Source organism: Aythya marila, assembly GCF_965140915.1.
Source record: "Aythya marila genome assembly, chromosome: 2".
Taxonomy (NCBI): Eukaryota; Metazoa; Chordata; class Aves; order Anseriformes; family Anatidae; genus Aythya; species Aythya marila.
The window spans coordinates 36,223,000-36,250,268 of record NC_139043.1 but is presented as its reverse complement, the minus strand read 5'-3'; the positions used below and the strand labels follow the sequence as shown (position 1 = coordinate 36,250,268).

The following is a 27,269-nucleotide window of genomic DNA, read 5'->3' as shown; positions in this document are numbered from 1 at the left end:
GCAAAAATGAGATGTTAAAAAATGTTACTGAAAGATGAACAAGTGATTTTTAGGGGAAAGTGTTGCCAACTATTTCTCTGTAATACTCAATTATCCTTGAACTATTTTTTCTTTAGGGGAAAAAAAAAAAGTAAATGTTTCAAGTATGACTTCAATAGTTTAACAATCAGAACTGTATTAAGACTGTAATTTTAAAGTTTCACAGATTCACGTCATTCTTGTACAAGAGTCATAACAATCTTCTCAGTAATGCTCTATTATAAACGCAGCTGAAAACAAGAACTTTACATAAACGATACTGTAAATAAAGCTCTGAACCAAGTATTAGGTTTTCCTTAATATTTGGCAGGGGGTGATATTTTCAACAAAAGTTTTATCACCCTCGGAGAGCCAAGGACAGCAACTACCAAGTGTTCCCAATTCTGACCTCTAGCAGTCCAGAGAGCATGAGGATAGAATAAGCAGCTTTCAGGAATCCAGAACAGTGTGATTGGATGGTAGCAATCTATCTTCAGATAAGGCCCAGCAGTTATGCTACAGCAGTTAATTAGCACAATGTAACCACTAAGTCATTAGTAGAAATTGGTATTAGAAAGACCAGCGGTCAAAAGTTGTTGAATAGGTCTAAGAGAGATCTAAAGAAATAAGGGATCTTACCAAACCATGACTATAAACCATCAGCTTAAGGAAGAAATTAATTAAAATTACTCTAAACATGTTTACTTACCAAGATGGAGTTTAAATGGGGCACAAAGGTATAGTGTTAGTGAAGAAAAGACACAGACCTAACACACGTATTTCTAAGCAGGTAATCAGATGACCTAGGAATCTACCCACCCCTCAGTCTTGTAATGAGGTCTGAATAACACATCCTTTTCCTTGTATACAGCCCTGCTCTCTGCTGCGTGCAAGCATCTGCCTAAGCAGAAGTGGTTGTTGAACTAAGGGTCTTCTTAGTGGCCTTCAAATTAACTTCTTCAAAAATAAATAAAGCGCGGCCTACCAGCCATTTGAGCTTTTTTCTCAGCTCCATTTATTTAAAGTATCCTTTAAGACAACTATTATCACCCCTGAAATGGATCTACTCAGCAATTAGTCCCAGCTTGACAAATCATTTGGGTCCAATTTGCATTTATTTCTCCCACAGAACAAACCAACAAGGGAGTAAGTTCTGAGTTCCTTCTCTTAGTTTGTTGTATGAGCACCACAGTTTCTATCCCAGGAAAACCTGAATAAGAAAATGATTATTCATAATAAAGGACTTAAAGATATATTGGATTGGGTAAACTAGTGATATTAAGTTTGTTAAAAAGGATTCCCAGGTAATACTTAGGAAACAACAAAACAAAAAGTACAAGTGAGGAAGAGTAGTAGTTTATTCTACAACAATTATTTATTACATGAACATAATGTATTTTCCACATCTGTAATACACAGATGGTGACAAAAAGATCAGTGAATCTGGGATAAGAAGTGTTGAGTGTAGGACGTTCTTTGTTGTGTTTTTTCATGCCCGTGTCTTGAATCTAGTCCCTTGTCCTTACATTGAAACCAGGCCCATAGCTCAAATCAGGGGGGAAAAAAAATAAAATAAGTGACTTAACCAGCAAGTTCTAGTGAAGCCATTAAGGCTGAGTATCTGTAAAATCAAGCCCTACAGAGTAAGAGGAATAATTACATAAAACTATACCGACCTGAATATTTACCCTATGGGATATTAAATGGCTCCTGACTTTCCAGCTCCTCACAACCGCTACAAGAGTTAAGTACTCAAAAGGTCTAAAAATTCCAGAGAATTTAGCAAACAGTGAATGAAAAGAGACCTGCAGCTAACTGACCAAGTTCACACATCAGAAAGCAATCACAATATTGTCTGTTACAAGCAGGTGGTTAACTCTGAATGTTTATTACTTGATAGCTACAAAACTACTTTAATTTCTTTGTAGGTAGCAAGTGTTCCTTATTAACAGCTATAACCAGCTATTGACACCAACCCAATGTCCATCACAGTTTTGTTTTTTAACAGACTTAATCATACATCTGTTGAACGTGGTAGATCAGCCCTGAGAAAATTCTTATATTTAATGTACATTCAAATTAATCTTGATTTCCTACCTCAGAAATTTTCTATTTGATTTATGCTGATCTACACTGAGACAGTGCCTACTCATGCACAAAGAAAAATATAAACTCTACAGTCCCGATCTTGTTAACTGTGCAGAGGACCCATGCTTACCAAAACCACTGCAGGTTGAAAAAGGCCTATGTGCCTGACTACACAAATTACCTTCCAAAACTGCAACTTCCTAGAGAAGATGCTTACCTTGCCATATTACTCCTCTTCCCCACCCACTGTTGCTTTATGCCTTGATCACATGGACACTTGCATGTACTTAACTTTGTGGCATTATTCATGACAGCAACTCGTGCAGCATGAGCTTCCAGGAACATGGTCCAGTAACAACTCCTTTGCTGAGTCAACTCTTCGTGAGCAAGTTTCTTCAGTAACAGAAAGACGATGGAGACTATTTGTTTGAGACTAGTTACCTCTAAAACAGTTACGCTCAAAACTGGCGGATCAAAAGGGAGATGTCCGATACCAAACACTCTCAAAAGAAGCATTACTCAAAGAAGTTACATGTTTTCATATAACGTTTCATAGCATCAGCTCCCCAACCTTCTAGGCTACAGGTTGATTGCTGCCCTCCATCCTGAAAGCATTCTGTGCACTACCATGTGTCTGTTACCTTTTTTAATGCGTGAACTGTACAACATTGTTCTGCGGTTCAACATCCCATGGCTATGCAAAGTTTATTTGCAAACTCTGTTTACAAATTCTGGTTCTATGTATCAAAGTAAAAGGTTGCGTCACGTTATTTTTTCCAGAAAATAGGGTTTGTGCTTGCATTAAGAAACATACAACTAGAATAGAAAAAAAAAAAAATCATGACTATTAAAGTGAATGTGTAAGGAGATGACTAAAATAACGTACAAGATAAAGCTTTTTTCTGTCACCACAAATGGTAAGTTCTGTGATACATGGGGCACTATCATCACAGCCCAGGATTTTTCCTTTTTAAATGGGCAAGTACTTATCTTTCCATCCACTAATCATTCTACTGTCTTTTTAGGCTTGGCTGTTCTTTAGCTCCTGCAGCAATGCTAAGAACATCTCCACCTGCAATACAATGAATAAAACACATGTGGATCCTGCTTATCCTTATACACATGGTTAATTTTATAGAGATGAGAACTGTCTAGGGCTGTTATCCATCAGTGGGATCAGTGCAGTTATTTATGTCTAGACAATTAAGAGAGCTTTATACAGATTTTGAGATTTTTTTAGTTACACTTCTCCTCGAAATCATTAATAGTATTGTAGGACTATATAAATATGGAAAAAGATGATTATAAAACAGAAGTGGGGGGGGGGGGGGGGCGAAGAGGCTTCCTGACAAGTACTCTTTTATTTTTTTTTCCCCTTTTAATTTTAAATAAAGCTGTCTGCGAATTTGAGCCTAGGGAGACCTTCATTAAAATCAATTAATCAGTCAGCCTCTCCGCTGAATAGCTTTCTGGAGACAAAAAGTCAAAATAGGTTTCCAGAGCGAGGTGCGTGCCTCCTGCTCTCTCCTTCCTCCTCCTCCTCCTCCTCCTCCTTTGCACCCCCGGGGCTGCAGCCCAGGGATCAGGCCCCGGGGTGGGCCCTGTGCCCGGGGGTGGGGGGGCGAACCCCAGGAGGCCTGGCCCGGCTGCAGGTGCCCCCTGCCCACGCAGGTAAACCCTTGGGGTGGGAGAAGAGGGCGAGCCCCCTGCATGGGGCTGCGGGCGGGCGGCTCCCCTCGCCTCCCTTCCCCTCCCCTCCCCTCAGGGGCGGCCGTCTCGCCGCGCCGCGCCGCCCCCCGCCCCGTCCCCGCTGCAGGGCGAAAGTTGTCGGCGGGGCGCTGCCGGTGCCTGCCTTGCAGCACCCACCCCCGGCGCGGTGCGGGGCGGTGCAGGGCGGTGCGGGGCTGCCCCGCTCCCGCTGCCGCTGGGGTAGCCCAGCTGTTACGGAGCGGCGCTGGTCCCTCCTCCCAGCTGCGGCTGCCTCATCTCCCCCCACCCAGCCCGGCCCTCCCCTCCCCTCCGCCGCTCCCGACGCTGCCGCCGCCGCCACCTCCTCCTCCTCCTCCTCGTCGTCGTCTCCCCACCCCCAGCCTCTCTCTCTCTCTCCTCTCTCTCCCTCCCCATCTCCCTCTCGCCGTCCCGTTCCCCCCGGCCCCCGCCTCTCCCCGCCCTGGCAGAGCAGGCACGGCGGGGGGATCTCGATGTAACACCATGACAGGCATCGCCGCCGCCTCCTTCTTCTCCAACGCCTGCAGGTTCGGGGGCTGCGGGCTGCACTTCCCCACCCTGGCGGAGCTCATCGAGCACATCGAGGACAACCACATCGGTGAGCGCCCGGGGCAGGGGCAGGGCAGGGTGGAAGGGGAAGGGGGGGAAGGAGCCGGGGTAGGGGGCGTGGGGGCACAAGGTGCAGCGGGAGGGCGACGTGGAGGGACGGGCGGGGGACGCGTGGTGGCTGCGGCCAGGGGGAGTTAGTTTGCATGGGCAGGAGGGAGTGCGGAGCCCCGGAGGAGGAGGAGGAGGAGGAGGAGGAGAGGACGGGCACAGCACGCCGCCTGCTGCTTCCGCCCCGGCTCTGGCTGTCAGGGCTCCGGGGAAGGAGGGAGGGAGGGAGAGCAGGGAGGGAGGGAGCCGCCGCCGCGGCAGCCATTCCGCTTCCTCCTCCTCCTCCTCCTCCTCCTCCTCCTCCTCCCGCCGCTGCGTCCTGTCAGCGCCGTTGCTAGGTGTGGCGGCGAGGATGGGGCGGCGTGCGAGGGGAGGCCGGGGCAGCGCCGGGACGGAGCCGGGCTCCGCGCCCTCAGCCCATCACCTGCGGGCTCCCCCCCACCCTCCTCCTCCTCCTCCTCCTCCTCCTCCTCCTCCTCCTCCTCCTCCCCGCTCCCTGCCTCCCCCCCGCTCAGCCCCGCGGGGCGCTGCCTCCCTCCTTCCCTCCCTCTCCGCTGCCCGCCCGGCCAGGGCCAGGGCCAGGGGGGCCTCGTGGGCGGGCGGGAGCGTGCGCAGGGGCCGCCGGGCGGGCGGCGCGGCGGGCAGGGGGCGGCGCGGCTGCCGGCCGTGCTCGCCAACTTTCCCTCGCCCCCCTCCGGCGGCCTTGCTCCGGCGGCGGCTAGGCCCGAGGCGTGCCCGCCGGGGAGGCAGCGCCCCGCGGCTCGGCCCCGGCCCCTCGGTTCTGCCCCCTCCCCGGTTCTCCCTTCCCTGGGTTGTGCTGCTCCGGCAGGTGTGGGCTCGGAGCTGAGGCGCGCCCGGGGTGGTGCTGCCAAGCAGAGCGGGTCCCGGAGCCGTAGGGGTGGTGGGATGGGGGATGCTGAAGTTTGAAGTGGGTGGCTGTGGGCCGCAGGCTGGCGAGCTTTGGTGGAAGTGGAAGGAAATAAAGTGCTGCCACAAACCGAAACGCACGCAGGTTTCATCAGTGTAACTATATTCTAATAGGCAGGCCTAAATATCCCCCCCAAAAAACCACCAAACTTCAAATTGCAAGTGTAACATCACACTCATTTCACATTACGGGTCAGAAGGATGAAAGGTGTGCTGCTCCTCGTTACCACAGTGTCTGGGATGAAGTAACAAAACCACACACCACAAGACTCTGCAACTTATGACTCGGCGCGCTTGCACTGCGCTGCTGTGATGCTGCTGGCTTTTGGGGGGTTTCCTCTCGAATCTCATAATCTTCACTCTTCCTATGCCCCACGTCACATTGTGACGGAAAAGCTCAGGGGAAGCAGTTACCCCAAGTGAAAGCTCGTAAGTCATCTGGTGTGCCCCTCAAATGGGTTATCGGCCCGTAGGTGTCACAGCCCGCAGGGTGTCAGGAAAGATAGAGGCCAGCCCACGCGGTCTGTGCGTTGCGCTGTAATCGCTGCTCAGCAGTTCTCAGACTCCTCAGCAGAGAGGAGAACTTTATCTGGAAATACTGTAATTCCTTAATAACTGTATATTTAATTCTGTTTCAAATATTACTTGTTTTTTTTTTTCCCCTATCTTGAAGTTAATAAAGTGCTACTGATTCAGCATGTGCACATACATGTTACGTGGCATTGGCCAACAATTGGAGTATGCAGAACAGACACTTTGCACATAAGACATCACGCATGCGTCTGATGGTGTAGTAAGTGGTGCAAAATGCTGTAAGGTTGCTCATGCTTTAACACTTCACCTTGGCGTGAAGGTAGGTTAAACTTGACCTGTTTGTGGGTACGAGGCACAGGTATGTTGTGTTACTCACCTTTATCAAACACCTGACAAATCAGCTGGGAGTTGCACCTGTTACACCAAAATGGATCCCAGTCCTCACATAGAGGCCTCGGCTGTACAGGGTGGTGCCTGTGATGTGCTCCTGGAGCAGCTTGAAGGATCGGAGGATGAAAACTCACATGATATGGATTCTGCTAGAAAATGATTAACGTTTCCGAAGGCAGCTTTGAAATAAAAGAGCAAATGCCTGAACAGGAGCTTGTGTTGGAACTATTTCCACAGTAAGTCTGATGCAAACAGAATCCAATGCTTTCTGTCACGCAGGTCTAGAAATGTGCACCAAAATTTGTCATGTTAAAAAATAACTGTAGCTTTTGGCATGCAGAGCAGGGTAACGTGCCATGTAAAACATACGTTGCTTGGGACATTCCGTGTGTGCTGCAAGAAAAAGAAAACTCAATTGAGTTATTTTCTGCTATTAGTTTAAACTGAAGTGGGAGGTTGCAAAGCAAACGGTGTTGCAGTGCAGGTAACAAACCTGATGCTGTGAACAGATCTGTGTGGGGAGACCTCTATGGCATCGGCTTTTGATGCTCCCTCCGTGTAGCTCCAGTTGCTGCAGTGCTGCTGCTGTGTCACATTCCACGGGGTGGGTTAGCAGTCATTCACATCCTCAGCAGAGTGCTGGTGAGGATTTGGTCACTTTTTCAGAACTCAGTTGTCCCTGAAAAAACAAATACTTACCCAAGGGTCTTTTTCATCAGCCTTGCCAGCAAAGCTCAACTTACTATAAAGAAACACTTGTGGCATTTTGGGGATGAAATGCAGTTGGTTTCTGAGGGGTTCTATAGTTCGCTTTCTTCTTACTTGTAGTATAATATTCATGAATAATGATATAGTAATGAAGTAATTCATTGTGCAGTTCTTTGTGTTTTTTTTTTTCCCCCCTTACATCTTAGGGACCACCTGATATATGACCAGTACCGTAAAAAAGAAAATCAGTGCAGGTAACCTGGGAGAGTTTTGCCTGTTGGATGAAACATTCACATCTGAGGTGGTGATCGGCTGCTGCGTTTTCTGTTTTTACATTTAAGTATTACCTTTGTGTGTTCTGTTGCACTGAATAGTTATGCTAAATCAGGAATATTGCTCTTGGGCCTTTCAGAGGGCCCTAACGGTGCTCTATGCAATGAGAGTGTGTTCTGCAGGAGGAACTTTTGTAATTCTGTGGCAGTGCTGACTACCAAGCAGGCTGTATTCTCATTTTCTGCAGCTCACAGCTGAAAATAGACATTGATTCAAAACTGTTGGTTAGTAATTTTTGCAATGTTTCTCCGTGAGCTTTTTCTACCAGGACTTTGTTCGTGCAACCTGAAGTGCTGTCACCTTCCCTGTAAGCATGCCAACGAGGGTGTCTTTTAGTCTGCTTTAGTAGGCGGTCTCCCTGTCTCTTGATTTTTAGATACTCTATCCATTTTCAGGTAGCCTGGTTTATTTTCTGGTATCTCTGGGGTGGGAGCAAAAGGCCCAACTTACCACTCTTTGCTGGATTCACCCTATAGAATAGGCTATATCAGTCCAAGTCAGTTATTTCCCCAACAAGTACTGTGTAGAAGAGGGTGGGGCAGTGGGGGAAACATCTGAAAAACCTAACTGCTAATTACTCAGATGTGGCAACATGGCAATTTCTATTGCATTTCTTCTGTCCAGGTGATGCCTTCATCACAAGTTGGACCGTGTGGTAAGGTTGTGACGCTAGGAACAGCAGTTCTGGTTCCACAGAGCATTTCTGAAATTACATCCAAGTCTAATTTTGGTATAAGTAATCTTCTGGGGCTTTGTCATCTGTTCTCAGAACTCTGGAGGGCTACACACTTTTTTCCCATAGTTTGATCATTTTCATTAATCTGCCCATAGCTGATCTGTATCCTTTAGAGAGGAGGGTCAGTACCTCCTTAAAGCTAGTTCCTAATGTAATGTTTAGTCTGAAAACAGAGACAGGACGTTAGCTGAGTCACTTTATCAGATTTTGACAACATATATATCTAATTTGATATACATTTATTTTGGGTATTTTTAATCATGTGTGCAGATGAGTTTGTTGCTTGTTTGAGCCAGTATGTGCTCTGATGTGCTCCCTTGTTTCATGGCAAATATTGACATGACATACCTGTGCAGCTGTATGGCTTACCTGGACAGTTCTGCTTTTCCTGAGACCTGTTGATTGCTGAGAAATGGATGTGAATGAAATGAGTGTCTGAACATACAACAGTGGGCCTGAAGAAGCAACACTGCGTATAGGAGCAGACGCAAAAGATGAATAAGAAGGCACATTAATGGAGATAGAAGTTGTTAATTGTATTGTGCTGAAAATGGCTAGCAGATCTTGAAGGGAGAAAAACCCCAAATATTTGCGTATAGAATAGTCACACAAACTAAGATGATCTATTGGCGCTGCGCACACACAGTCCTGTTATTGAATAGCTTCCAGCAAGGTATTTGTATAGTGGCCTTGGCTGTCAGAGCTGAGCTGTGGTGCTTCTCATTAAAGTTGACTGGTTCCCAAATACTAGGATGGCTCCTGCAACAGAACAGTACTTGCTGTGAGAGCACAGGCAGCTGTTTTTCCAAGTAGTAGGATTAGCAAGAAAAACACAACTTCAACAAAAGAATAGTTGCAGAAGATGGACCAAAAGCTGCGTATAAAATACCACGCATCTGAAAAGTTCAGGTCATATAGAGGAGGAAAGAGGCTTCTGAAATTCTGCCTGAAACTTCGGCATCTGCTGCCTTCAGTGACTTCACTTTGTGCTTAATATTAGGCAGTCAGGGGGGTAAATTCTGCAGCAAGGAGTTCAAGTGGTTTCATAATCCATCGGGTGAATGCGTGTAGCTTGCTTGAAGTTGGCCCTTTCAATATTTTCTCAGAAATGCTAATAAAGGTTGGGCCATGTCCTCACTTTAGCTGCGAGGTGTTGAGTTACAAGCTGGCTGCAGGCACACGCAAAAAAAAATGGCATTTGGTATTGCTGAGATGTTTGCTTTGCTCTCCTTTGTGTTGGGGAAACTTCCACCAGCATATTGGATAAAGTGCAGTGGGATGACAGTGACAGCTCCTATACTGGAGTTCGCAGTATGCTGTGTAAAACAAGCACAGAAAGATGCAACTCTTTCATGTTGCTCGTGATGAGGACAAGGGGCTGTACATGTTAGCACTGACGGGAGGCCTAGCAAACGAGCCTGGAAGGATTTTGTTAACTTCAAGCAGAGTTCTTCAGAAGAATAGGAAGATAAGCAATTAGTGTCATACAGTTCTATTTTAGCATTTTGCTTAATGTATAAATTAAAATTTGGAGTTCAGATTTGCCTCTATTAAGACGTGGTAGTTCTTATCCGAAGGCTTCTTACATACCGCAAGCGATGTGGCAACTATATGGGACAGTTTGGGGGAGAAAATATATAATGGTTATCATGTCTGCTCTTTGGGGCATGAGGGAACATTTTTCTAGCCAAGCAGCATCCCCTATGAGGAAATAAGGTAAAATAGTCAGCATATGGGATGCTTTGTCCAGTACCTGGAAATTGGAGGACACGCCTGTGCTCAGTTGCTATGCTATGTAATGGGCATAAATGTGTGGCCTTGCAAAATAAATGAGCAATTACACTTATTTACCTCAGCAGCAGTACCAATTATTGTTCATTGGAAGCAACTAGAGAAACCTAATTGTGGCAGTATTTATCTTAATTTAATCTTCTGTCCAGCTGTAATATTTTTTTTTTTAATTTATTTACAGAAAATGCATTTGACAGTGATGTAGAAGGATGTATGTTCCAAGGATGTTGCTTACTCGCTTTGCAAGTTGGTGTGGTGAGAAAGGCCATTCTATTTCGGGAAGGTTTTTTTCTCTTAAATAGTCTTTTGTGACTAACAGTTCTGATCAGCACCTTTTTTTTTTTTCTCTTCCCCACGTGTAATCTTGAGCAGAGCGGATTTTGGGATTCTGTTTCATTTCCAGGTCTGGTTTCCTTTGCTCTTTGTGTTTGAATTTAAATTGTAATAAAACATTAAGCATAACATTTGTGACAAAGCCTAGATTATATTAATCATATGGAGGTAAATGGAATTGCCATTAAACTTCAACTAAAACATGATTTTTGATACTGCTATGACACAAAATATGTTCTTGTTCTGAGGTTACTGATTACATGGAGGGGCTAAGGCATAAAATATTTTCAGGGCTTACAGTTTCAGTCTCCTATTTTCTAGGAAGACAGGGCTGAAAACAAACATCTGTTAACGTGTTACAAACACATTTTTCCTTTTTTAAGTTTGAAGGCCTTGTATAAAGTCAATAGGAATGTTCTCTTTTTCCTCTGCCTACTCGAGTGGCTTCGGGTGAGGCCTGTTGCGGGGCTGTGTACCGGCGGTTTGCAGGGACAGTTCATCTTGTACAAGAGCAAACCTAAATAAATACAACTCAGCATGTGAAACAAGTCGAAGAAACATCAGGTAACTTGTAGTGGTTGTGTCATACTTCATTTGAGCTGGGCATACGTGTTGTATTTGGGGGCGAAAATGTGTAGCGATTATTGTGTCTGCTCTTCAGGGCATGAGAGAACAGTTTTGTAGCTGAGCAGCAGTCCTTATGAGGAATGTAAAGTAGTCAGGTCAAATCTTCTGTTTTTCACCTCATCTTTACCTGGGGAATGTGAGAAGATGATGTGAATAATAAAAAATAATCGAGGAAGAGGTGATGCTAAAAAGACAAGGAAACACGCCTGATCTGGATCTGGAGGCAAACTCTTCTACTGTTCCTTCCTCCTGCATTATTTGGTGTAAATATAAACAAGTTATCAGAGATACTTTGTGACAGGCTGCAGAATACTTTCATGCAAAACAAATAAGCACTGGAGGCCAGCTGCTTTCAGTGTACTTCTTGAATTGCCCCTGAATGTGCTTTTTTCTTCATTTATAATTTCTTTTCTTGAGCAAGCTATGATTTACTAAGAATTTATTTCATTTGTCTCTAGTAAACACCAGTGATTCAAAATTTGATAAAAATCCAAGTAGATAGCCAGATACACATTGAGAAAGTCACAGACTAAGATTTTAGTGTTAATTTGAAACAGTGACAATTAAAGAATAGATTTGATAAATTAGCTGTAGTTAACAAAAAAGGTCCAAAAAGGTCCTTGGTTTTAAGGGTCTGTGAATAATTTCACAATTAAAATTAAGCAACCAATTACGGTTATTCAGTGTCTGATTCTACACCAAGACATTTGCAAATGCTTTATTTATTAGACTTTCTTTTAGTTATGAGAGGCTAGAGTAATATTCTGACCTGTGGAATACAAGAAGTATTCCCACATATAGTCTAATGATTTTCTTTGATATTGATTTTTGCATTTTTCACCCTGAACTCTTAGGGTGCTCTTTCTGAATTATTTGCTGTGACAAAGACAGGGAGTGGATTACTTGACCAAAGAGATTGCAGTGCTGTTTGCATCTCTGATGAGAGCCCACACTAGAGTACATTACTACTGTGGACTTTCATTTAAGATATAATAATACATTAAAGAATAATAATAAAAAAAAAAAAGACTGAAATACAGCTGTTAGTCTCATTTCTGTCTTGTAGTAGAAGGATGAAGTAGAAAGAGAATTTATTAGTTTAAGTAGAATTTATCAGTTTACTGGAAAAAGCAGAGGAAAAAAAAAACAATAGGATTTGAAGCCAAGCTTGGCTGTCTTATGACCCAAAGATCAGAATTTAGTTCGGATGTATTTTGAAACATTTCTTCTGACTTTGAATTATAAAGATTTTTTAAGAGATTTTTGTGCAGAGCTGAGCACTTTCATTTTGAAATGTTGACATTTCTGAAATTGCTCCAACAAAATGTTTTTTTAATTTAGGAAATACTTGGACACTGCTGAGATTTCTCTCCCCACATGCACTTTTTGCTTTTTTTCGAAGACTACATTGTCAAACTTGACTAAGCTGCAAATGTTTCTGTTCCTTCTGGAAATACATATTTTTTTCCAACATATTCTGACAAAGAGTAAATATTCATTGAATAAAAATAGAACTACCGAATATCTGAGTGTGCTGTGGAAACAAGGAGATGTAAAATATCGCGTCCTTCTTGAGTAATGTGTAAAGTGGTCATCTTACTTTGTAGGAGGTATCCAGACAGAAGCTGTAAGTGGAGCTGTAACACAGAAATTGCAGGCACATTGGTACATCTAAGATGCCAGAGATCCAATTTCACTGCTGTCTGAGATTGGCATGGGCACGTGAATGTGAACTCGGCCCTATGTTGTGATAGATGACTGGGGCATTCAGGGGACAAAACTGTCCGTCGGTATTGCACTCATTTCTTTTTGCTGTAATCGTTCTGAGCATCTTCATCAGCGTGTGTGTGGTACAGGAATTCATTTAAGGGCTTCGTGGAGACTTCAGATGCTTATATGCTTGCAGGTGAAGTCTGCACACCAGATTATTGAGGTCTGCCCTTGCTTCCCGTTTGCTTTTGTGTTCAGTTCAAAGTACTGACTTTGATTTGAGTAAATTTGGCAACAAACTTGTAAAAAGACCTGGAAAATTTACATCTTTTTCTAAAAACTTGTAATTTTTCCAGGTCTTTTTACATCTTTTTGTAACAACCTGTAGAAGTGTTGTGGTGTCTGTAACTTGCAGAGGAGCGTCTGCTACCTCGCAGGCATCATTATTTCTTACATTGGGTTACCTGAGTGCTCTGAGAGTTATTAAGGTTCCAGTTTTGATGTATAAAAACAAACAAAAACCCACTCACCTGCATTTCAGTTTGGGGCCAGGTTAAGCAGAACTTTTCTACTGAGGCTTCATCATGTGAACTCTTCATGATTAGGATAGAGGGGGACAGAAATAAATGCTGTAGAGTTCCAGAGAAACCCCCAAATAGCTCCTCTTCCCCATAGATTTGCTTAGGCTGCATTGCAAGAACTTCCTGACTCGTTTAATGTGTTTGCTAATGTGAAAAAGATGGATTTGTGGATAGGGGAGTTAAACTTCTCCGCAGCTGTGACATGAAAAAGCAGGAATATGCTGCTTTGTGCTCTCGAGCTGGGGCTTGTTCATCCAAGCACAGAGTGCCATGGACCTAGCTGTGAGGTATTTACAATAAACCTCTGTGGTTTGCACAGCCTTCCAGGGAGAAATTGGGGTGGCCTAGGGTCCTCTAGTGGAGTTAGAAGCACTGTGTGTTCCTGGGAAGAGACAGAGCATGGTAGAGGGTGGGAAACTGTTACATGTGGGGCTTTGTTGTTGTTTGATTTTTGCTTTTTCTTGTATGCATTTCCATTTCAGAGGACTATGCTAGGGAATCTCTTTTTCTAGAGGTGCTCAATACCTGTGCTGTAGGACCTTTCCCACACAGACCTAGCATTGCAGCAGTTTCCTTGCATCTCAGAAAATCTCTTACATTGACTAAATAATCCTGAACCATGCAAATGCTACTATAGATGAGAAATGCAGCTGCTGTAGCTGTGTCAGTCCTCATGCTTTATCTTTTCGTGGTCACGCTTATCAGGACTTCCAAATACTGTTCTCTGTCCCAGGGCAGCTATCCAGAGAGATAGTTATCTGGATGTAATATCGTGTTCTTCTTTCAGCTATCCAGAATGACCCCTTTCTCGCTGGCAATTTTTGGTGAGATTGTGAAGAGTGAGTCTTCCAAACAGAGCAAATAATCCTGTCTGCTCACAGTTATCTTGGGGCGGTTACCAGGGCTCTCTTTAGACCAGATTCAGTGGGGAGATAAAGTCTGCACTGGACACGGTGATCTGGAACAAAGTTATATGCCAGGGAGTTTTAGTGGCTCTCTGAACCTGCTTCCAGGCCAGGGTAAATATCAAGAGCCTGAAAGCAAAGCTTGTTAAGGTGAGATGATAACTGGATACCCAGGATGGGGAAAAGGTATTTGTTGCTGTTACCTTTTGTGGATAATGTTGATTGCATTCTTGTATTTTAATATGACCTGCTTGGATTTTAATCACTCTGTAGAAGAAATTACCTATGAGCTACCGTTACCTAATGGATTTCAGCTCTGGAGCAATTTTCATATTAGAGTCTGAAACCATTGTGAAAGAGATCAGCGAGAATATCTGTATCTGCTGTTGCTTTACCTGAACTGTAGGCATACCCTTAAATGCATGTCAGATATGGAAATGGGTATAATAAAAATGAACATTAATTTATTAGCTTAATGAGTGTTACTGAGATATACCGAGTTGTTCTGTAGCTGCATCTTTTCCCCTCAATGGCAATCTGAATTATTTAAAAAAGGAAGGAAAAAAAAATCCAGTTCCTGTAGCAGTATTACCCTAATTTTGTGCAGTTCCACTGACCTCTGAAATGTACTGTACATATAGCTCCTGACCCCTTCTGCTCTTGCAAACAGCACAGTGTGCCAGCAGCGGGACTCCTTACTGCCAGGAAGCATTCTGGAAGTGTAGGAATGCTTCTTCCCTGTCTCTGCTTATTGAGAAGCCATGGCATTTACATTTGAAAAGTGAATCCTCCACCACCTTGCTTCCCCCAGCCCTCTTTAATACTGCAAAGGAGAGGAATTTTGCCTGCAGTGGTACAAGTGACTGCTTAAGATCCTTGGCACCTCGTATAATATTAGTATTTGTTAGTAGCTCTCCGCTATGTGTGGCTAGAACTGGGGTGTGTAACTGAGCATACAGTTGTCTAGACAGTTTTGTTAACTTATGCGGTGAAATAATCCAACGTTTTTTACAGCCATTTTGTTTTACTAGACTTATATCAATAGTTAGGGAAAATAATTGATGTTGATCTTTCTGCATGTGTAATTTAAAAATATTAACTCTAACTGAAGACCAGCTAAATGTTTCTTTCAGAAGCCTGGAGAGATGCAGGTGGTTAGGATGAAAAGCGAGAGCAGAAGAGCCCAGATACTTAGTTTGTTGCTGGCAAATTGACACAGGATAGTAAACTGCAGAAGTAAGAAGAAAAAAAAAATTCCAGTACCTGCATTTTGGGAAGACAGTTGTGTAGGATTAGTCACCCTTTCACAACACAGCAACAAAAACCCTATATGTAGTGGGGGGTTGGCATAAAAAAATATTTTTTCTTAATCTGTGTTGATGTGTGGAACAAAGACAGACCTTTACATCTCTCTTCTATTAATCTCCTAGCTGTTTCCTAAACTAGGAAGATGCTGCCCCACTCATAACCTGCCACCTGACCTTTCTTGTGTCAAACCCTGACGGAAGGAGAGGGATGATAAATTCCACATGTACCTATTGCTCTCTATGTAGGAGGGTCTGCTCAGGCACTGTGTAGCCTTTGATAAGCAATTATGTTCAGTAGTTCTGGTACCCATACAGACCATGGGTTTTGGTGACCCAAGGTGGTTTGCCCTTTGCATAATAAATGTCCACTGAGAAAGGCATTATGCATGTATTCTGTTTTAGAGCTGGTAGACATGTTTTAGGATTTTTAGGCAAGTGAGAAATAGTCTACTGTTCTGTTCCTGAATTTCAGAAAAACCCTAGCCTGTGGTTCTGCTCACCTGTTGCTAACCCTTCTGGTTGTTCTTTTTGTTCTATGCTGCTCCGTAGGTGAGTGGTTTATTTTTCCCCATCAGAGTTGGAGCCATTCTGTCACAGCTGCTGCTGCTCCTCTGTCCTGGAACCACTGAACCACTTCATCGTGTAAAATCTCAAAGCCTTCTTTAGTTGTCAGTGCTCATTGTTCTGATTTATTTAGTTTTGATTCTCTATGGGGTAAGTGCAAGTAGGAACAGGTTGCTTACACAGGTATAATAGTATAATATACTTCATTTGTACTGATAAGGCCCCTGTGTTACTACGTGAACCCTGTAAACCCAGAAGGTTCCTTTTCCATCTTTGCCAAGTGTGTATGATGTTAGTCTCTCAATTTGAAGAACTAATGCTGAAATACCAAGTTTCAGGATCAAAGAGACTCCAGTCTTAATATCCCACGTGCATATATTGGGTGCATTCTCTACTAATGCCTGACAACTTTTTCCTGATTTTCAACCTTCTAGAGAAAGCAAAAATCAGAATATAGCAAGCGGTAAAGAAGGAAGAAATTCGAAGTTGAAGCAAGGAACAGAAGGAGTTTGTGAATGACAACTGTGCTTTTTTTTTTTTTTTTTTTTTTTTTTAATAAGCTCTTTAACAGGCAGTCTTGGCTGCAGTTTTGAATCCCAAAAGCTGGGCAGAGTTACCTGCCTGAATAGAATCCATGTTTTTTCTTGCCATCTGGAGGCACCCCCAATTCAGGAACAACTATTCTGGCTACTCATTTTCTGCAGGCTCGCTTTGGGAGTGGATGGTCAGGGATGTTCACGCAGTCTGCTTGGGGAGTGTACTTGACTGAGATTCAGAGTTCTTAAAACATGCCTGAAGTGTCTTCAGTATACTGCCCTCACAGTCAACCAACTTTGAAAACTCCTATAGTCCGTATTACTATAAATCTTCACATTGGATCATCTCTATAGGTTATTTTATCTACCTTAGTTTTCAAGCTGAATCCCTCTTGGTATTTTAAATTTCTCTCCTCTGCAGGTGGTCTGTCTAGATACTCCTAAGCGCTCCTCATGAAGAAATAGTGCATCTCCTGGTCAGATAGGTTGTACCCTTTTCCTGTTCTTTCACGAACACAGTAAACTTTCCCTTAAGGTCAGTTTTAAAGTCATCGTGTTTGGAGTCCTTGGATTTGTTGTAAGTTGGACAGGCAGTTGCCCATCCCTTCTAAACAAACATTGTTCCATTGCTGTTGTAGCAGACCTGCTTTTTTTTTCTTTCTGTCTCCTCCTCACTCTCCTATTCTCCCAGTGATTCCACAGCAGAATAGATCCCTTTCCAAGATTAGACTTCCTAATAATAGCCTCTCTGGAAGGCGGTCTGCAGCTAGTTCAGTGACTGCTTATGTGAACCTCCTGTCCTGACTTTTTTTTTTTTGACTGATTTCCTCATCATGAGTCCATTACAGCTTTCCACCTCTGAAGTGAAGCAACCACACATCTTGGATGACGGAAGTTAGAATGTATTAGGCAGAACTGATGACAAGCGTTTGGGAAAGCAAAGGTTTGGATTTATTTTTTTTATGTTTTTGACTTCTCACTAGAAACAGAACATAAGCACAGGGACCTTTGAAGGAGATGGAAGGTGAGACTTCCATCTCATGTGTCTGAGGCAAGGAACTGGCTTCCCCCAGGTTAATACAATGCAACAGTGTGAACTGCTCTATATTGTTTGTTTCGAACCCCAGGATGTTTTACAGCATGGCAAAGGAGGTTTGCTTTTGCAGTTGGTATCCGTGCTGCGCAGTGGTCTCCTCTTAAGTATTGTACACTGTTGTCGATGCTTAAGTAGATGAAGCTGAAGTCTCACAGTAATTCTGTCTCCTTGTACGCTGCTAGTTGGTCTTAGAGTGCCATGGCTATGCAGCAGGATGTGAAAAAGGACTCCTACAAACACAACAGCTCATCATGTCCTGACAGTCGTGAGTTCACCTGGCCAGAATAAAATACTGCCCCTTCCAGTTGCACGTATATCCATGTGACTTAGACAAACAGTAGCTTATCTGTATGGTATCTCACATTATGTCTTACAGTGGGATATATTCACTGTATATTATCTCCAGTTGCATAGGTCATTTCTGGGCTGTGCATCCAAAAGAAAAGCACAACTGTAATACTTTGTCTTATATCTATAGGTACTCTCTGAGTTTTCTTCCCTTTAGGAAGGGAGAAGTAGTGATTTGTGTTAGAAGGGAGAGGAGTATTGCAGTTCTTGCACAATCACCATAAGATACTTTCTAGTAGAAGGGTTTATATCTAGGGACTGCTGAGTTCTTCATCGTTTGAAAGCCACGTTGCCTTTTGCAGTGCCATCTTTTGGTACTGACTGCTTTTTAAAATAGACATACGTGGTTTAGTTAAACAAAGCTGTTTCATCATTATGTGGCGGAGCTGTAGGAAGCGCTTATACTGGAAGATAAATCAAGCTTGGAAGCTATTCCAATCTGATGACCTGGGTAAAGAGAAGATGTGGTAGTGAGAGGTAGGTTGATTTATTTATTGCTCCATCCTCCCTTCATGGATGTTGAGAATGGAGGCAGTGCAGAGAGCGCACAGAGTTATTTCTATGCTGTGGAAGAGATTCGAGAACATTACATGACTTACAAAAGTTTTCCTAATCATTACATTTACAAGTTATTTGATGGACATGTTAATATACCAGAATCTTGTTTAGCTGTAACCTTGTTTCTGTTGCTTAGGATGTGTTGCAATGTGAAAGACATCCAGTAACGATGACGTGACCTTACCAGAACGGCTTGAATAACACAGTGGCTGGCTTGGGGAGACACAGACTTTTTAACAGATATCTTGGTTGGAGGAGAACTGAGGAAAAAAAAGCCTGTGTATCTGCCTGTCACAAACATGTAGTAATAATGAGATAGGCTGTGAAGTGCATACTTGTCAGTTGTGTTCAAGAACTCAGATGACAACAGTGATGGGCCCGGTTTAAGGAATTAGATAAATGGAATAGTGGCTTGTGGGGATTGAATTTGAGGACTGATTGTGGGCATTTCCTGAGATTGAACATGTTCTTACACGTTTTGTGGTCTTTGGGTCTCATGCCAGGCATGTGCATGTATGTGATCAGCTGATATTCATGTTTTAGTTCTGAGGGAGCAGCTCATGCAGGAGCGAAGATTTTGAGATCCATGCAGTCTTTTTCTGCTAGCGTGCACTTGTGGTGGTGTCAATACTACCAGCTTGAACTAGATGTGGGAAAATGAAAACAGTGCTCCTTATTTCCTGAACGTGGCTTACTAGCACTGCACTCTGTAGCTAACTGTGAGCATGAGGGGTCTGGCTTTACATTTTCCTTTTCAGCATATATCCAGTGTTCCTATAGAAATGAATATGCCAGAGATGACTTCTGAAGATCACCAGTGCCTCACCACTAGATAGAGATTTCTGCATTGTTTCGACTTCATCTTCTCTGTGTACAGCTTTGGAGTTGTACACAGTTGCTGTGGATCGAGGATTTAGTCCTCTATGGTTTGACATTTCCCCCTGCTTCCACTGACACGATGAACAGATCATACTGCCTGTAAGAGATGGCCAACACATTGCTGTGCATGTGGACTACAGAGATTAATCTGCTTATCAAATACAGCATACAGTGGAATTTGCATGTTTTTAACTTCATGTAACCGTGAACCAGCATTGCTGTTGTGGATTCTGTCCAGGGGGGTAGAGGAAATAGGAAGGCCTGTTGCAAAGCAGACTGGAATAAGATAAAAGCCATTCTTGTCTACACAATGTTAATGGGTCCAGGCTATTGCAAGATTTGAATTGCTTGATTTGCCATCTGATCTCCTCCTTCATGGCAATTCCGCTTGGTGTAACAGATCTTGAACTTCCACTTTGGCACCAATACAGTAGGAGAATAAAATGGTAAATCTGTGTGGTGGGTTGTGTTCTGGGTATGCTTTTTTTTTTTTTTTTAGTACTGGCACCTTCCCTTTTTTCCTAAATCTTTCAACCTATAGTAAAACTGGTGAAAATCGTAATTCTCAGACTTTCTGTATGTAACCACTGTACCAGTGAAAATACTGGCAGTGAGGCTGGGTTGCCTCCCAGTGACAAGAGTTGTTTGGAGATGCCTCAGGTGTGTGGGCAGGAAGGATTCACACGCTTACAAAACAGGGAGGTAATTTGCACTTCTGAAAACAGTCTTTTTGTGACCCCAGACACTTTTGGATTGTGCACAGGTGACTTCTCCACTGAAAAGATCCTGATCTGTGCATCAGGAGATGTAGACTCGTAACAAAGCCTATGCCTAAGTGTATAAAAATGAACATATATCTGCATGAAGAATGTTCACTTTTCCTTTGTTGCATTCAAATAAATACTTTGTTTTGGATAGGAAACTGACATCTAATTTCTCTTTCCAGGAGGGGACACCATAGAATTAAAATGGAGTTTTACTCAGAGGAGTATACAAATACTTTACATTTCTGATTACTGTTCTTTTTTTTAAACACATTTACAGTAACTCCTGCCATTGTTTTTCTGTATCACACAAATCCTGCTGTTGGGCCTTTGATAGTTATCTCGGCTCAATTGATTGTGAAGGAGAAAATCTTAAATGATCGAAATATGTGGGCAGGTGAGGTGAACCATAAATATTTATTCCAGCAGCCAAGTAATTTAATTTCTAAGCTTTGTGTTTTGTCTGCGAGCTTTAATAATCAGAGCAGTATCTGTGAGACCATTTCTGAATCCAAAGTCGATTAAGTGCTCAAGAACTTCTTATTTATATTAGCTGCAATATTTATAGTTATTTCTTGCTGTCTTTTGACTTTTCTACTTTATAAATAAATGTTTATTTTCTTTTGTAACCTTTCCTCTTCTGTGTGTATTTGGACCATAAGAATGTGCCAGAAATGGCCCTAAGAAAGCGAGGGAGAGAGATTCCAGATGAGCAAGAGTGCTGTTTCTGACTCTGTTTCTATTGTTTTATCTGTTGAAGGAGTGTTTTATTGCTTTTTAATCATCTGGGATTATATTTGACTTTGTGTTGAATACTAAGAATGTGCTGCTGCCAGGTTGTCTCTGCAGAGAGAGAGAAACTGGATGAAGAGAAAATTGACAAATAAAATGTAAGCAGTGGTGGGACTGAAAGGGATGCTCTTTCCTGCAGATAGCAAATCTTCTTCCTGTCTTTTATTTTGTTTTTATTGATTTTTTTTTTCATGCCTTGTGTATACTGTCTGTTCTTCAAGAATTTGAGTAAGCGGAGTCTGCTGCAGGGGGAAAAGGTCACGTATGCCACTTGATACGTTTGCTCGTCAGAGCAGATTAGTTAGGATCCCGAATAATTGTTTCCCACCCAGAAAGTAATGTCAAATTGTGAAGTCACTGAGGATCCCAGTGAGTGCTGATTAGCAACTGGTTCCTTCGTGAATGTCACTTGTCTTATCCTTGTACTCTCAGTATGCTTATCAGAATCTGCCTTTCCCCGAACAGGGGGCAGTGATGGGTTCACTTTTCTCTGAAGCCACCTGCGTGGCGGTGCACAGTGCTGCAGTGAGCTGGAGAGGAGCGTGCTGACGACTTAGGTCGATGCCGAGGTGCTTACTGAAGCTGCTTCTTGACTCAGATATGGTTTATCTACCAAAACCACTGCCCATAAAAGAAGCTGTGGCAGAAATGACGGTCTGTGAACATAACGTAGTTTCTTTTACTATGAATCATAAACCAGATTGTGGTCTGGCTGAAGGCCTGCTCGTGGAGTCTGACACTGCCGTGAAGGCTGCTTCTATTTATTTTCTCTTCTGCTTTCTACCCCCCCCCCTCCCCCCGCCACTCCTGCCTTCTGCAGAGATGGATGGTGGCTGTCTGAGGTCTTGCACATCACGAGGCAGGGCGGTATTTCTAGGTCATCGCGCTGTCGTGTTCGTTCATTCACAGGTGTGTGGTTTTTCTTTTTTTTTTCTTTCTGTAAATCTAGAGTGGTTTGCCTGCAAGGTAAAAGATGAAAGCACTTGCCAGGGTTACGCAGCATGTGTACGGTTATAACCAAGTTTCTTTGCAAACTGCAGCTCTGCCCCTTCTCAGTCCTTGTTTTTTCACCTGAATGTTAATACTCGAGGGTCAAAAGAGGCTTTTCTTTTGACTTGTAGGTGATGTTACAGGTAAATGTTGCCCACAGTATCAGAAGGATAGCATGAGAGTGACATTACTTTGACCACATTTACCTCATAGATGAGAACAGGTTGTTGGTTCTCTGGGCTGTAGCTGCTTGCAGCTGTACTGTTTCCTAGTATAACTCCCTAGGAGAGCTAGGAACTTGGACTGATACTTTTGCAGTAATTCGTTTTGCTTGTCCTCTGGTCTCTTTTCTTCCCTTCTGTGGCTTTGCTGCTCCCCCACCCTGGACTGCTCTTGCATTGCTCTGGTTTTAATCCTCCTTGCTTTTACTTGTTCCCCCTGCACAGGGCTGAAAGGGCTCTTCTGGGTCATCAAAATGTGAAAGGCAAAAGGCAGTTGTATATAGCTATGGACCTTGTTTGTGTGTTTTATTCAGAATTAAGGAAAAGAGTGGTTTAAAGTTGGGCCACTGGCGAGTTGAAGGAAAGGTATCTTCCTCTAAATCATGGATCTTAGTGCCTCGTGCAGTTTGAATAGCTGCACTATGTTTTTTAAAGTCCCTGCAGCGCCTCACCTAAGGCTGAACAATTCCTTTGAGGTGATTTCTGTGGGTAAGGGCTGTGTACACAAGTAACAGTTGTTTGTTGGTTCTTTGTCTGCATTTAACTAACTTCTGCTCGTTTTTAAGTTTCAGTTGTTTAAAATCTTTGTAACTCGAACTTTCTTGGCAGGGATGCTCCATATGGTATAGGGTAACTGTATGCACGTTTTGCCTGTGTTTTGTTTACATACTTGTGTTCTGTAGCAAATGTTTCTCATGTTACTTGTAAATGTGCCTTTTTTCCAGGAACTCTGTGAGTGCATGAGTAATTTATTTTAGTTCCCAGATCAATTGTCCAGCATGTTCAACAAATACTGTGTTATCTCTCCTAGTCACTGTAGTGGATATGAACTTGCAACCTGTTGTGTCGTGATCTTGAGGTGAGAGTCCAATCACCTGATCATTGCTGCTTCTGTAGCTACTCCATCACAGGCTCATCACAGGCTGATTGTCCGTCAGCTGTCATATCACGTACACTGATGGTATATTTAATGGTAAATCATACAGTCAGTGATGTAAGACGTTGAGCAGAATTTGTTGTCTTTAGTTTCACTGTTTATGGTTGGAAAATTGTTGATCGTATTTCTGCAGAGTTACAGCTAAAAACATGGGTTGGAAAAATATGGTTGTGAACCATGTATTTGGTGAGAGTCATAAAATCAAAGAGTATTTTGCTGTGTGTTTAATTATAGTACCATATAGTCAGCTAAGGCTACTTTTTCTGTGCAGTAAATCATTGTGACCGACCCTGGCTTTCAAACTGTGGAAGTTACTTGAAAATACATATTAATAAGGATATAATAGTATTTTCCTGTGCATATAGTGCACTAGAAGGGTTTCTGGAATCTTTCCAAACAAAAATGAACTATAGTATCTCAAAATTTTCACAAAAGTTTGAATTAATCTCCTTGTTTCTCCTACCAGAAGCTAGATTTGGCATATTGTTTGGCAGCAAACATGCAGCATAGGAGTGAAGGACATTGTGAAGTAAGGTGCAGATCTCCTGCTGCTTCATGCTTTGCTGAAGACTCACCCATATCTGATTCAGGATGCTTCTCCAGACGTGGGCTATATCCTTGAAACTGACTTTGGCTAATAGTTGTCTGGCAAACATAAGAAGTTTGTACATAGTGAGGGAGCAGGCAGGAATGGCACAGGAGGATGAATTGTTGGATGTACCATCCTGGGTGTCCCTCCCTTCCCAGCTCTTGGTCAGTTCCAAAACTCACTTTTGTATCTGTTTCAGACCCATCGTTTTGAAGTGGGATTGGCTTTTTTGATAAGGGAATGATTTGAGCTTGATATGGATATAAACACTTTTACCAGTTGTTCTTTCCAATACTCATCTGCTGTGTTGTACTATTTGTTATGAAGGCTTCTGCCTCAGCCTGTAGAACCTGACATTGCTAAAGTTTGCAGGCCGGGGCTGTAGAGGGTCAGGATTATGTCCTGTTTAAAATACTTAGAGTAACAACTCTAATCTGGAATAGAATAGATAATCCTCAACAGGCTTGTGATAACTATATTAAGAATGTTTAGTGGAGGAAGAAAGTACATCTGCTTTCTTCAGGAACATATCATCCATCTCCTAATGTCTCATGGTGCTGTATACTAAGTTATCCATTTTGCACTGATGTAGTTGATGCTGTGCAAGTTGTTATAGTGTAAATGTGCTGGAGAAGCACATTTGTCACAGCGAGCTATCAAGGTACCGTGTTACATCAGTATGAAAAAATTGCCAAATTGCCAAATACGAGTCTGTTTAACATTTATATCTGTAGATATATATCTAGTGTTTGAGCCTAGTGTCTTTATTGAGATGATTAAGAAGAAAAGATGTTTACTACTAGAAAATATTCTCAATTGAAGATGTTAATTCTGATTACTTGCAATGTGCTGAAGGTGCAGTGCATCTGTTCTTGGCTTCCTGCTGACTTTTGGTTGAGTAGCAGTAGTTACAATGTGCGTTTTGTAAAATGGTGTGTTTTAATACCCTAATTGTGGAATGCTGCAATAAGAAGAAAAGTTTTTTAACATTCCCGGTGAAACATCATTATCTAGTCCTGAGTGTACACATACCTGACTAATGTGTTTGAATCTTAAAGCTGATTAATAGTGCAGGACAAACTTTCATACTTTGGAAGGGAGCAATCCATGTTCATTTGTCCTGTACCTTCAGTTATGTTTTTTTTTTTTTTCCATGCAAAATTCCAGCTAAAAGAGGGAGGAAAACTTGCAAGCTATCAATGTCTGAATGGTATTATAAGCATCACAGTCTGCCTTGTGCTATATATATTTACTATAATCAGCATGTTCTGTGACTGAGAAATAAAGCAGATTTTGTCACTCTATTGTATTTGCTAACAAAACAAGGTACGGCATTCAGATACTGCTGATGCTTTGCACTTTTAAACTGTTGGAATCTTGCACACAGTCCAGAAGGCTCTATATTTTTGTCTGCTTTGGTCTTTAACAAAGTGGGAAGGAAGGAGATGATGGAGAAGGTGATTCTGTATCCAATTTCCATTTCCTTCTGTCTTTTGAAGGTTTGTAATAATGTTGCTGTGTACATGCAAATGATGTTAATCAGGAGATTTTGGTATCAGCTTTGTCAACGTTTACATTCACTTTACACATTGAATTTGCATTTGAAAAGGGCTGTTATAATCAACATTTAAGGGATAACATAGTCAAATTTACATTTGATTGAGTAGAAATGTTAAGTAATTTTAGCTGAGCTGTTGCTAGGAAACAAGCCAATGTTTTGTGTTTTTTTTTTTTTTTTTAATCTATAATGTCTTCTTATTTAATTGGCAATTCATCTGGTAATGCAAGAACACCAAAACGCAAACAATATAACTAGTGTCTTTGCTACGTTGCTGGATGCTCAGTTTTCCTCCTGGTCAGAACTTAGAGTGAAGCATTGGAGAAATAAGTTAGAAATATGTTTGTAAATGGTCTTCTTTTAGTTAACATCAGTTGTTTGACATGCAGAAAAAAATCTGGGTATTTTTATGATAAACTACCTTTTAGGAAGTGTATTAACTCATTTATTTTTTTTAATGGTTGATGGATAGTGACAATATGCGAACCAAAGAACATCATACAGCTGTGTAAGAGTTCAGACAAGTTTTATATAAGACTTTTTTCAGGGTTTGTGTGGCACACTTTTTGTCCTGTGACAGGATGACCGAGTTATTTTCATTTAAGTAGGCAGAACCAAGTCATAGGTGGGAAACGAAATCTCCCGATTTTGGCTGTATTCTGGCAGTCAACTGTCTATCGACTTGAACTCGTAATAGCATTCCACAGCTTGGCACTTTGCAGTGTTCATCTGGCAAAAATGCTAATTAAAGGGAAGAATAGTTCCTATTCATATCAGTCTCAAAGCATTTCGAGTGCATTATCTGTGTGGCGCATATAAATGTGGCAATTCCCTGAAACTTGCTGCAACAACGTGATTGAAGGAATGTGGCTCCTTGCACGGTGGATGGATGAGAGACCCTCTTGCCTCCATGCCCTGCTGGACCAGACAATATGATTTTGTTTGAGATACACCGTTTTCTTTGCTTCACAGACCCCAGGGCTTTTTGCAAAGCCTTCCGCCAGAGGCTGGTCCTACGGTGACTCTGTAGGCAAACATAGCAGCCATTATTCACCCGTCAATAGCTCACAAACATCCTTGGACATTCAAACTTCTCTAAGCCCGGGCAGAGGGCTGGCCCAATTTCAATTGTTATCCCTCCTTAATCCCTTCAGAAAACAGCCCTAATTCTCATCTTTCCACCTTCATGGTCAAGTTAAGTGGGTGAATGGACTTCCACCTTGCGTGCAGAACTAAAAGGATTCAGGGTTTACAAGTGTGACATGCAAACCGCCTGGCTTCCTGGCCAGGACGAGGAAAGCTACTGGGTTTAATCACGTTGACAATAGTTTGGGGACTACCATTATAACGCTGCGCAAACACCACGGGCATTCTGGATCCCTGCTGCAAGAAAACCCGCAGATTCCTTATGTTTTTTTACAGTCTCGCAGAGGTATGGGCCACATTCCTGGGATTCTGGGCAATCTGTGCATCTGCAAAATATGTATTATAAAATGTAATCAGGCAGGGCCTGCTGTCTCAAGGGAGCAGATGTGGTTTTCCTTCAGCACTCAGCACCTGTTGCATTCCTTACTGGAAAATACGGATTAAAATAGCTTTTTCTCACTACTTACTTTATTTGCCTTTTTTAAAAAAAAAAAAAAAGTCTGTGTGGTGCAGTGTGGTTGGAAAGAAAGCTCAGGAGGCTAATTCTCATTTGCATACTCCCACGTTTCAGGTGTTGGTACTTGTGAGCCTGCAGTCCTTCAGCAAGCTCTCATTGCCTTCCAGCTCTGACAGGAGAGGAGGACAAGGTATGGAGCTTGAGCCCCACCATGGAGCAACAGGGAGCTGTGTTTATGGAGGGAGCATGGGCTACCTCATTGGAAGAAGGTGGAGAAAAGATGAAGGTTTATATCTGTACTTCAATGCAGGGAAAAATTCCACATAGGGGAAAAAAAAAAAACTGCTTGTTTGTAGAGCAAAGATGGGAACGTCAAAACCCCTCACTGATATGTAGTGAATCCTAGTAACTTGAAATAACCAGGTATTTTTTTTTTAACAGCCAGCTTCTTAAAATGCTCA

General features: G+C 42.6%; 1 protein-coding gene across 1 annotated transcript in view; it reads left to right on the top strand.

Moving 5' to 3' along the window:
• The first annotated feature begins 4,228 nt into the window (after positions 1 to 4,228).
• The window catches only part of JAZF1 (JAZF zinc finger 1), a 184,890-nt gene continuing 161,849 nt past the window's right edge, over positions 4,229 to 27,269 (top strand). The window contains exon 1 of the mRNA XM_082752175.1: positions 4,229 to 4,432. Coding sequence (XP_082608301.1) covers positions 4,318 to 4,432 — 115 coding nt within the window. The 5' untranslated portion in view covers positions 4,229 to 4,317. The remainder of the gene's footprint in view (positions 4,433 to 27,269) is intronic.